This window comes from Sphaerodactylus townsendi, linkage group LG15 (genome assembly GCF_021028975.2).
Source record: "Sphaerodactylus townsendi isolate TG3544 linkage group LG15, MPM_Stown_v2.3, whole genome shotgun sequence".
Taxonomy (NCBI): domain Eukaryota; kingdom Metazoa; phylum Chordata; class Lepidosauria; order Squamata; family Sphaerodactylidae; genus Sphaerodactylus; species Sphaerodactylus townsendi.
Window position 1 is genome coordinate 250,814 of NC_059439.1, and position 12,289 is coordinate 263,102.

General features: G+C 48.2%; 1 protein-coding gene across 1 annotated transcript in view; it reads right to left on the reverse strand.

The window, feature by feature from the left end:
* NSF (N-ethylmaleimide sensitive factor, vesicle fusing ATPase) overlaps nucleotides 1–12,289 on the reverse strand; it is a 73,427-nt gene that overhangs the window by 54,996 nt on the left and 6,142 nt on the right. The window contains 3 exon segments of the mRNA XM_048516435.1: nucleotides 2,632–2,671; nucleotides 5,139–5,238; nucleotides 5,762–5,847. Coding sequence (XP_048372392.1) covers nucleotides 2,632–2,671; nucleotides 5,139–5,238; nucleotides 5,762–5,847 — 226 coding nt within the window.

Genomic DNA, 12,289 nt, shown 5'->3' on the forward strand with positions numbered 1-12,289 from the left:
TTAAATCTGTGCATTTCACTTTTTTCTGCCGAAGTGAGAATCTTAGGTGAGTTGGCTAAGAAATGGCAAATGCAGTTCAATGTAGCAAAATGCAAAGTGATGCACATAAGAGGCAAAAAATCCAAACTTCACATACACACTACAGGGGTCAGTGCTATCAGTCACAGACCAGGAAAGGGATTTGGGCGTCTTAGTTGATAGTTCCATGGGAATGTCAACTCAATGCATGGCAGCTGTGAAAAAGGCAAACTCTATGCTGGGGATGATTAGGAAAGGAATTGATGATAACACTGCAAAGATTGTCATGCCCTTATATAAAGCCGTGGTGCGACCGCACTTGGAGTCCTGAGTTCAGTTCTGGTCGCCACATCTCAAAAAGGATATCGAAGAGATAGAAAAAGTGCAGAGAAGGGCAACGAGGATGATAGAGGGACTGGAGCACCTTTCTTATGAGGAGCGGCTGCAGAATTTGGGACTCTTTAGTTTGGAGAGGAGACGTCTGAGGGAGGATATGATTGAAATCTATAAAATTATGCATGGGGTAGAAAATGTTGAGAGAGAAATTTTTCTCTCTTTCTCACAATACTAGAACCAGGGGGCATTCATTGAAAATGCTGGGGGGAAGAATAAGGACTAATAAAGGAAACACTTCTTTACCCAACGTGTGATTGGTGTTTGGAATATGCTGCCACAGGAGGTGGTGATGGCCACTAACCTGGATAGCTTTAAAAAAAGGGCTTGGACAGATTGATGGAGGAGAAGTCGATCTATGGCTACCAATCTTGATCCTCCTTGATCTGAGATTGCAAATGCCTTAGCAGACCAGGTGCTCGGGAGCAGCAGCAGCAGCAGCAGCAGCAGGTCCTTGCTTTCACATCCTGCCTGTGAGCTCCCAAAGGCACTTGGTAGGCCACTGCGAGTAGCAGAGAGCTGGACTAGATGGACTCTGGTCTGATCCAGCAGGCTTGTTCTTATGTTTTTACATTTATCTCTTTTGAAATCAATTTTGTTTGTTTTGGCCCAGCTCTCTAATCTATCCAGGTCATTTTGAATTCGGACTCTGTCCTCTGGGGGATTAGCTACCCCTCCTAATTTGGTGTCATCTGCAAATTTGATTAGCATGCCCTCTATTCCATCATCCAAGTAATTTATAAAAATATTGAATAGCACTGGGCCCAGGACAGAACCCTGTGGCACCCCACTAGTCACTTCTCTCCAGGATGAAGATGAGCCATTGATGAGCACCCTTTGAGTTCGGTCAGCCAACCAATTACAACTCCATCTAATAGTAACATTTCACTAGCTCACTTGCGAGAATGGGCAATGTTTCCTGATCAAAATTCCCAGCAGGGACATTGTCAAGTAGAGAAAAAACGCAGCCCCTCCGGTTGTATAAGAAGCTTTCCAACTCTCATCCCCAGAGTTTGACTGGAATGTGCATTTTGCAAGTTAGAGCCCGAGAATGCTTCAATTATTACATGCATAGCAATGTCAACTGGGGTTTTAATGTTCTCATTATGAAAGGGGCTGGGAACTAAATGCCACGCCAAAGATGCATTTTGTGCAATTACCGCTTTACAGCATCCTTATTTAATGACTATGTGGCCTTGTCTGAGTCCCCAGCAGGGAATTCAAGGCAGATGCCTGGAGAAGTACACATTTCTTTCAGTGCTGAGCAACTCATAAGACTTCCTGCTTGTCGTGCACTGCAGGGCAGTCCCCAGCCTCAGTAGGCATCAGGCACAGACTCTGCCTTAAGCAACACCAAACTTGGCCATCCAGCACCATGGACAGTGCCCTACGGATGCATTGACTGGCAAGCAGCCGACTGAGGGAGGAAGGGAGGAAAAACCAACAGCCAACAACGGACAACACACAGGTTCACTTACTTATTCAGGATAACAGAACAATGTTAAACTGTTCTACAGAAATCAACATGAACTCCTATGAACAGAAGGTCATATAAACACTTGTTTCACTAGGCAGACAGACATTTATTGGGTTATGGCTCCCTAGAAGAAGAGAAGAAGAGTTTGGATTTATTCCCCACCTTTCTCTCAAAGCGGCTTACAAACTCCTTCCCCTTCTTCTCCCCACAACAGACACCTCGCGAGGCTCCGTTCCGAGCCTGCCTGCTTGAACTCCCAGACTGACTTGATCTCAGACTGACTTGATCATGCCTGCACCTGCCGCCTGCCCAGGTCTTGGGGCTGCCGAACTGTGCTGTGTAGAATACTGGGTTGCCTTTATTATAAGGCTCAAATATGTTTTGAGGCTCCAGCCAGTCTTTTTCTTTGGGGAGGGCGGGGAGGACGACCCTTTTGGTAGTACAGGTCACACACACACACACACACACACACACACCCCGACACAGGGACTATCTTTCTTAATCATCTGCTGCTCAGACTTTAAGAGGTCCAGAGGAGCCAAGCAGGGGACCAGGTGGGTGGGGCTCTCCAGTGAGGTACACTCGTTGCACCCAGGCACAGCCGAGCCCAAACCAAGGCTGATTCCTGGCCTTTTCTCTCTGCATCATTTGCCCACTCACAGATTATTTGTGCAAAGAGAATTATTTGTCTGTTCATCCCATTTCAGAAACCCCGTTATGTAACACATACAGAAAATGCTTACCATCTATGTCTTGCCCAATAGAGAGTCCAGCCCATTTTCTCTGGAGAAGAGAAGGGAAAAAACAGAGAGTGAGGGGCTTTAGCAAGGAAAACCCTTGACCATCAACAGCTATTTAAAAGGGGGAAAAACCCCTTCCCAAAGATAGAAAAACGTACTCTGAGTAAGAACAGAGGATAGCAGGCAAAGCCTTTCAGGGCCAATTTCATCAAAGGCTTCCCATCTGCCGTGACGCATTAATAAACCTTCTGGATCCTCGGCTTCTGCTCTGGCTTCATTTCCTGACCCCACCCCCACTCTGTTCAATTCCCCGCTTTTCAAGCGCAGGCCACCCTGCGCCTTTTCATTTTAAACTGTGAAGAGTCACTGGTACACTTATCTATTTAATGAAACATTTATTAAAGCACAGTTAGCATCTACCCATTTGTCTGTTGCCTTATAGATGAGGCCTGCAAACCTTCCAAAAAGGGTTGTGCAACTAAGGGGGGAGGGAGGGGGGGAGACGGAAGTACATCCCAAAAGGTTCCTTCCCCATTCATGCTGCATTGCACCGAAAAGTAGCACATCCAGGTGCTTTCTTTTTTCAAAGTTTGTTCCAGAACAAAAAGCATATAGCCTCTCTCACACCGTGACACCTGTGCAAACCTCACAGGGCCCTGTTCCTCCTCTCGCCAGATCCATTGTGCTTGCGCTAGGTAGGGGGCATCATGTGGGAGGCCCTGTCTCCAACCCAGAGCACCCAGCTGTCATTGCTTCTACCGCTGCTTAAAGACATGAGTATATTCATAGCCTGCTTTAGGCCAGCCAACACAGTATCCACGTGGGTGAGAGGTATAAAAAAGACCCCCACAACTGCCTTCCTGCATTGGCAGAGTTTGCTTGAGCAGCAGGATGCGGAGACAACATAATCCATAGAACAAACTGGGGGGGTGGGGGGAGATATTCTGTGCTCACATAGATAAGCTTGTGGGGAAATCCAAGGGGTTAAAATGGCAGTGGTGGGGGATAAAAAAGTTGTTCCTTGCAGTTTGAACACACCTGTCCCCTACCTTTCCTGCCAAATGTCTGGAAGGGACCTAGGAAGAGTGACAGAGGCCTGCTCCTTGGGCTTCCTCAGAAGATGATTTGATTGATAACCCTCCCAGTTGGGTAACAGGTATCTCTCTAAACAGAAATCAGATTTGGGCATGGGTGGGAGATGACTGCTAAGCCAAGGATCCCCGAACGAAAGGGAGCAACAGCAAATAGCTGCCCTGGGGTCTATTGCTACGCGGTGCTGACGTCAACTGAGTGTCTGTAACTAGACACCAAAAGGTAGTGGCGGGTGCCCTCTCCAGGAAGTTCATTTGGTGACCTTGGGCAATCACACAGCCTCAGCCATTGTAGCCCATCTGGCAGAGTGGTGGTGATAAAATACAGGAGGATCAAATGGAGGAGAGAGGAAGGGACTACACCGCTTGGATTTCCACTGGAGAGACAAGTAAGATATAAATGAAGCCAATAAATCAATCAATAATGTGATTACTATTTATATATTCCTTTAGCCTTCCAGGGTAGAATCCTTGCAGTTTTCCAGATACCAGGATACTGGCTCTTTATCAGCCTTCACCAGCATGGCCAATTGGCCATGCTGGTAGGGGCTGATGGGAATTGTAGTTCCTGAACATCTGGAGAGCCGCAGGTTCCCTACCCCTGTGACCTAGCCAGTTAAAGATCATCGGTTGAAAAGCTCAGGATTGGACAGAGGATCTTATTCTTCCTTTAAATCAACTGTATTTGGATTATCCTTTTCCAGAGAGAGAGAGAGAGAGAGAGAGAGAAAGAGGCTTTGTTAAAAGCCCCCAAGCGCCCCCTCACCCCCGAGAAGCAAACCCCAATTTTGCAAGTCACAGCTTCACAGCTTGCCAGACGGGGAGAAAAACCCACTCAGCAATTCACTCCCCAAGGTGGGAATTGCTCCCTTCACAGGTTGAAACAGTATTTTCCATCACTGCAGGAAGCTGAGTTCCCTGCAGGAAGCTTCATCACACATTACAAAGTGTGGCTGCTAAATATCTGGCGCTGGTGCTACTTTTGACAGATTTCCGCGCTGGGATTTGCAACAGCCAGATCATCAGGAGATGACCTTCCTTCCTTTCCACAGATGGAGCGCTGCATGCTACGCAAAGAGGCACAATTTGGACCAGCCCGTCCCCGGCTGGTGGGTGGAGCTACAGGAGGGATTCCTGGTGGGAAAGTGTCGCCATTGCCTGCAGTGTCGGGACCTACAAAGGTAGCATTCCTCCTTTCTTCCAGGATATCAAGCAGGAGAACTTTCAGAGCGCTTCACTTGCCAACGATCACATCGTCCATCCCTTCCCCCTGATGTAAAAGTACGGCCTTGTGAAGCTGTACTTCAGAAGTGTCTTAAGACCAGATGCTTTGGGAAACTCGCCATTTCCGTAACCCAGACAGACTGTTGGAAGCAGCCATTCGCCTTACAAGACACAGAAAAAAAACTGGAATGGTACCTGAGGCAAACTGAAAGCAATGGTGCCAGGAACGACCGACTGGTGGCTCCGTAGCGTGAAAACGTATTTGTGGTTTGCAGAGGTCCTCACAACGACATGCCTGAGGGAAGCAGAGAAAATAAAGATCACTGCAAAAAACCTGCTTGCACGCACGCATGCACACGCACCCCTGGTTCTGTTTGGGTGAGAAGACAGACGTGGCAAACCTCAAATTACTCTTTAACACGGAGGAAGTTCTTTCTACCCAGTTTGTTAGTTTTTAAAACTCAAAACAGTTCTGGGCAGACTACCCTTGAGTAGAGGAACATCACTGTGGAATGGATTGGAAGAAGAGTTCGCCCATGGCCCTGCCATGCAGTCAGAACCAGAGAGGGTGCTCAGCTTCAACTGGGCCACAGAGACAAGGAGGAAGAGACCAGCGTACAACCATGATCATCACCACTGTGGCCTGGCTCCAAGATCAATGGCCTTCATAGCCCCACAAGGGCTCCTTGGCTCAGCTTGCTCTCGGTTGTCAGTGGCCATGTAGGGCAAGAGCATGCTGGGGAAATCCCTGGTGAGGTCAAGGTCCCAGAGCTGTAAGGTCCCCCCTTGCTTGAAAAAAGGAGAACTGAGACACTCACAGGCCAGACTGGAAGTCCTTCTCGTTGACCACGGCACAGTTGCTCAGCGAGAGCTCATCTGTGGGACATCTTGCTGCTTGCATAGTCTGGGGGGGAATGAGAGAGACAGACAGAAAGGAATAAGGTCAACGGTGAAGCATCTGGGGGGGGGGGGGAGACCAGCTTCCAAGAACCCACATTCCATCTAAGCCGAGGGAACGTAATTTTCTCTTCTTACAAGCTTACAAGAGCCAGCATGCTATAGTGGTTAAGAGCAGGTGGACTCTAATCTGGAGAGCCAGGTTTGATTCCCCCCTCCTCCACATGAAGGACAGGCTCTCTTCTCTGGTGAACTGGATTTGTTTCCCCGCTCCCACATGTGAAACCTACTGGGTGACCTTGGGTCTGTCCCAGTTCTCTCGGAACTCTCTCAGCCCTACCTGCCTCACGAGGGGTCTGTTGTGGGGAGAGGAAGGGAAAGGAGTTTGGAAGCCGCCTTGAGTCGCCTCACAGTTGAGACAGGTGGGGTATAAGTCCAAACTCCTCTTTTTCTGTGTATTCATCTCACATTGACAACTCATCATTCATCCACACCCACCAACGTGACCACGAACAAGCTGCGCAGGATGTGTAAACATGCCCGTGTTATGCACCGCTGCATGCATCTGATGACGCGGGCCCTGACTTATGACATCCATTAAACTCTGCCTTATTCTAGAGTTCAATCAACTCACACAGCTGCCCTGGTGAAATCCACATACACGGTTCTTTACGGAGAGTCATACACACTCAAAAACCAAGGTCCTTGCCCACAAACAGCCTACAGTCTAAAAGGGATCCTGCATTACACCTGTAACACCTGAGAACATCAGGGTATTTATTTCTGCAAGGTAGTGAGAACAAGCTTAATGTGGAGAAGGGAACAGCAGGTGTGCTTAGCAGAAAGGATCTATGAGTCAGCCACAGTCAACGGGGTGCAAAACAAATGAGGTCAAACAGAAAAATCTTTGCTGTCACTGAAGACGCCGCTTGCCCCAGCTCCATTCCAGAAGAGACAGAAACACACCCACACACCCACCCACACAGAGGCAGAGGAAAAGATCTGAAGGTCCACATCAGATAAGCACTGAAGAGAGCAATGGAAATGGTTCCCTTTGCCCAACCCAACACAGTTTTCAAAGAGCCCAAAGGAGCACCATTGATTTTCGTCTCCTTTCCTTCTCAGTTCTGCCAGGGAGCAGAGTGTCCGGGCGTCCTCTGGGCTGTTCGTGGCATCGCTGAGGACAAAGGGGCAGATGGCTTTAGATGGATTGGGAATCCTACACCAGGAGTCAGACTTCCTTCCTTCCTTCCTTCCTTCCTTCCTTCCTTCCTTCCTTCCTTCCTTCCTTCCTTCCTTCCTTCCTTCCTTCCTTCCTTCCTTCCTTCCTTCCTTCCTTCCTTCCTCCCTCCCTCCCTCCCTCCCTCCCTCCCTCCCTCCCTCCCTTCCTTCCATTGGGCAACCTAATTTCTAACAGACCTCTTTCCAAGGGTGAGGTGAGTGTACAGATGGAGGACCCACACACATACCCGGGGAGGACAGAGGGCCTGCTAGCGTACCCTACAATGAGGTATCCTGGCAGGAAAGGCAGAGGGCAGAGAGTTGATTGCTTTTCTTTCTGGGGTTATGGACAAACGGGTAGGAGAGCTTACAGGATGAGGAAGTGCCGTCCCAAGAGAATATCTGGACCATTTCCTTCAGTGACAACTGATTAGAAGGAAGGAAGAGCGTGAGTATGGCAAGTAATGGTCTGCCGAAAGGGCTGATTAAATCAGCTTATGGTGACAGAATGGGGTCAGGGTGGTTCCATTCCTGAAGCCCAGCAAACCATTGGATGAGGGGACAGTCAGCTGCCCATCCTTCCCCACCCAGGCTGGGCACAAAAAGATTCTCAACTTCTGAGGGGCGCCCATTTTGGGAAAGGGCCCTGGCCTCTGTGGCTTCTTTGAATGGGAGGAGGGGCCCAACTTCTTTCACAACCCTGGATGGGTGAAGTGACCCGTGGGCCTGATTTGAGCACATGCCTCAGAAGCCACCTGGCTGTGGCCACGCCAGCGCACACCACAGGAAACCCACGCCCTTTTCTCAGCGCTTCCACGCCAGCAGTGCCTCTCTCGGCAATGGCGAGAAAAGAAGCTGTGGACTCCACTCCTCCACTGTCTGTGGTTCTGGCTGCTGTGGGTTTTCTGGGCTGTGTGGCCGTGGTCTGGTCGTTTCTGCTCCTCCTTTGATGCGGGCAAAACGTTAGGAGCAAAAACTACCAGCCCGTGGCTACACAGCCCAGAAAACCCACAATGGCGCGTTGATTCTGGTTAGGAAAACCTTCAACATACGTCAGGCTCTTGAGAATCTGCCCTATGCTGCATTTAAAAAATATACAACTTCCAGATGATACAGAGCCCAGGGGGACACCTGGGCAAAAAGGGAGACCCAGGGCATGTCTGAGCCACTCAAGAACGACCCCTTCCTCCAATTTCTACAGATCCTACAAATTTAGAGAAGGCTGTGTGAGGTATTTAGCACAAAGGCAGCACTACAAAAATACACGTACTGGTTTTATTTGGCCACTGCTGCACAGATTTCCAGGTCACACAGGACAATGTTATACTTCTTTGCTGCTTACAGATACCAATCCTGATATAAATTGGATTCAAATCTCCAGAGTCTGCTGAAATACATCCCAAGGTATTAAAAGAACTGGCGGAAGTAATCTCAGAACCACTTGAGGTAATCTTTGAGAACTGCTGGAGAACAGGAGAAGACGTCCCAGCAGACTGGAGGGGGGCCAACGTTGTCCCCTTCTTCAAAAAGGGAAAAAAAAGAGGGCCCAAACAATTACTGCCCAGTCATCAGTTCTACAGCAGGTCATTAAACAGTCTGGAAACACTCAGAAGGGAATACTCTGATCACTAAAAGTCAACAAGTCGTGCCAGACTAATCTTACCTCTTCGTTTTTTTTTGAAAGAGTGGCAAGTTTGGTAGACCATGCTGCAGATGTAGTATATGGTGATTTTAGTAAGGCTTCTGACAAGGTCCCCCATGACATTCTTGAAAGGGAGCTAGTAAAATGTAGCCTAGACAAGGCTACTGTTAGATGGATTTGTAATTGGTTGACTGGCTGAACCCTAAGAGTGCTCATCAATGGCTCATCTTCATCCTGGAGAGAAGTGACTAGTGAGGGGCCACAGGTTTCTGTCCTGGGCCCAGCACTGTTCAATATTTTTATCAATGTCCTGGATGATGGAATAGAGAGCAGGCTAATCAAAACTGCAGATGACACCAAATTAGGAGGCGTAACTAATACCCCAGAGAACAAGGAAGAATTCAAAACGACTGGGCAAAATTCAACAGACATAAAAGTAAGATACTCTACTTAGGTACATAGATATAGAATGCATAGATACAGAATTGGGAGCATCTGGATTGACAACAATACATATGAAAGGGATCTGGGAACATTAGAAGACCACAAACTGAATATGAGTCAGCAGTGTGATGCAGCAGCCAAAAAAGCCATTGCGACTCTGGGCTACACCAATTGGAGCAAACTGTTTAGACTGAGGGATGTAATAATACTGCTCTATACTGCATTGGTCAGCCTTCACACGGAATACTGTGTACAGTTCCGGGCACCGCAATTCAAGAAGGATATTGATAAGCTGGAATGGGTCCAGAGGAGGGCAACCAAAATGATAAAAGGTCTGGATTCCACGCCCTACAAGGAGAGACTTGGGGCGCTGAGTATGTTTAGTCTGGAATAGAGACATACCACACAACAGCAGCAAATCTGACAGTTTGGGCAGGGGTTATTGGAAGGGGCGGGACTTATAGGAGCGTGTATTTGGGCCATTGTAGAACTTGTAGAACGTGTCTGATTGGGGGACGCTGGCGCCTCGGAGTCAAAGGGGCATGTAGGTGGTGCCCTTGTAGAACTTGGAAGGGGGAGTGTCTGACTGGGGACACCTGTGGCAATGTGTTTGTACTTGGTTGGTGCAGGTGTTTGAATGACCGACGGTCTGTTCCGTGCTCCCTTGCTATGCTGAAGGCGGCTTTGGCTCTTTTAGGTTATTTTTTGGTAAGTTGACAACTTTTTCTACACATTCCCTCTTTCCCACATGAATGGTCAGTTGGGACGGTGCTTTGAGACGGCTGCAGTTGCCTTTGTCAAAGAAGACAGTGTTGTGAACAACTCACCCTTTGCCACCAATGCACAGCTTTCCTTGACTTCTTCTCAAAAAACCACACTGCTGGAAGCATTTGAAAACGGGGGGGGGGGGGAGGTGAAAGAGCTCCGAATAACTGGGACTAGCCCAAGATCACCCAGCTGGTATGTAGATATTTTCTCACCCAAAATGAGCATCTTTGCTGCAACAGCAGGAGGGGAAAGAAAGCGTTCTGCTGTCAGAAAGGAGAGCTCTCCATTGCAACAGCAGAGTGTTCTGTGAGCCTCTCCCCAAACGTCCTTGTTTTCTGCCAGCCAATGAGCGCTCTGTGTGTGGGGAAGACGGAAGCCACAACACTTCGTGCGCCTCTGTTATGCTCCCCCAGGTCAGTAGGAGCCTCACAGTTTGAAAAATAGTCCCTGTTTGGGTGAATTAAAATCTCTGTGACTGCAGAGTGTGAAGCCATCCAGGGGGTCCCCAGAAAATGCCCAATTGCCTCCTGCATTGCAGCAGTGAGTTTTGTTTCGGAAGGCACAGAACGCTGCCCGGAGCCGACACCTTCGGCTGCAAGGATTTCTGGCCAGGTGAGCATGACAAGCGTGGCAACTGGGCTTCTGAGCACATGAATCTGCCCCACACTGAAGGCAACCACCAACTCAGAGGGAAGTGATCACCAGCAGGCCCTTATTAAAGCATGTAGTCACATCAAAATAGCCCTCGAGGTGCCCACACACCAGCTGCTGCTGCCACCAGGAGTCGGGTCACAGTGAACAACACAGTGGGACGCAAACAGGGCCATCCCAAGCAGAGCTGATGAATTCAACACTATCATCTTCTCTGTATTAGGGATATTACGTGTCAAACTAGCGATCCAGATAAAGTTATAGGATTACAGTTCCCATCATCCCCTGCCAGCATGCTGATGGGGATGATGGGAACTGTAGTCCATAACATCTGGAGGGCCGCGAGTTTGACACCTATGGCCTAGGACCACACCGACAAGTTCCTGAAGCTCTGAGTGCTATTTGGCAAGAGCTCTGCAGGAATTAGCGAGCTAAGCTTTTTCTGATGTCACATGAAAGCTCCTCTTGCTTGGCAAACGGGCAGCCAGTGTCTACAGAGGAAGGCAAAGAGATGAGGCGCGACTGGGGAGAAGCTGGGCTGGGCTAAGAAGTTAGCTTTCTGTTGCAGGGTTACCCCTTTAGTTAGAGGTCAGCTTTCTGGTTGCAGGTCATCTCTGTTTTTATTCGTTTACTCCAACGGTTTGTCGTAGCTTCTGGGCCACAGTCAGAATGGAGAGATGGACTGTGATGCTTCAGCTGGCAAAGGAAAGGCACTCTGCACATGCACAAGCACTCTCTCTGTCATTGCTGGGTTGGCTGGGCTGGAGACTCGGCCTAGTCCCCAGATCGGAATCAGAACACCCCACATCCTCCAGGGTCTAAGCAGCCAATGGGACAGTATTTTTCAAGCTGCCTTCCAGAGAGAGAACGAGGGGGGGCCTTGGGAGCCGGTTGGGGGCTCCTCAACATGGAGATTAGTCGCTCTGGTGAGAATAACAGTTTGTGAAGAAATCGGAATTGGCCAAGACAGCCAACCTGACTTCTTTGACTAAGAGGAAAGAACTTCCCTTTCTTCCCATTCCGTTTTCTTTCTATTCTATTAAAATTGGGAGGGGAGGTTTAAGTTTCTCGTGCCATCTGTATTTTGTTTATTAGATTATCTATTTTATGTTATATTTTATGTGGTATTTTAAGAAGCTGTATTGTAAGGCCACTTCAGCAAAGCCAGAGCAGGCTATTAAATCAAGATGATGATGATGATGATGATGATGATGATGATGATGATGATGACGACAACTGTACTGATAACCCCTGATAAACTTTTTGGTTAAAACAGAAAAAAGTAAACTGATGATCTATGGATTTGAGGACTAGGAGAATAAGAAGATGGATATAATGGAGGAAAGTGTGAGTCCTATTTAATTAGTGATAATAATTAATAATGAATTATGATTTCATTATTGCAACTAGAAAGCAAGTTGTAAATCTTTAACTGACCTCCCCTTTCCCTGTTATAGTTTAGTTTTTGTGTAGATTTTTAATTGCTGTTTTTTCCCCCTCTTCCAAAAGTGTTAATAGGACTTTAATCCTGAAAATAATCATGGTCCTGTTTTCCGGAAGGGACAGCAGACCCACCACAGAGAACTTTGCTGGTCAATACTCAGCAGAGAAACAGAGAGTTGGGTGGATGAGGAGGGGGCTGTTTTCTTGGGTCCTGAACAATCCAGATGAAAATTTCCATCAGAAAAATAGAACCTTCCTGCCTCTCCCCCGCCCCCCCCCC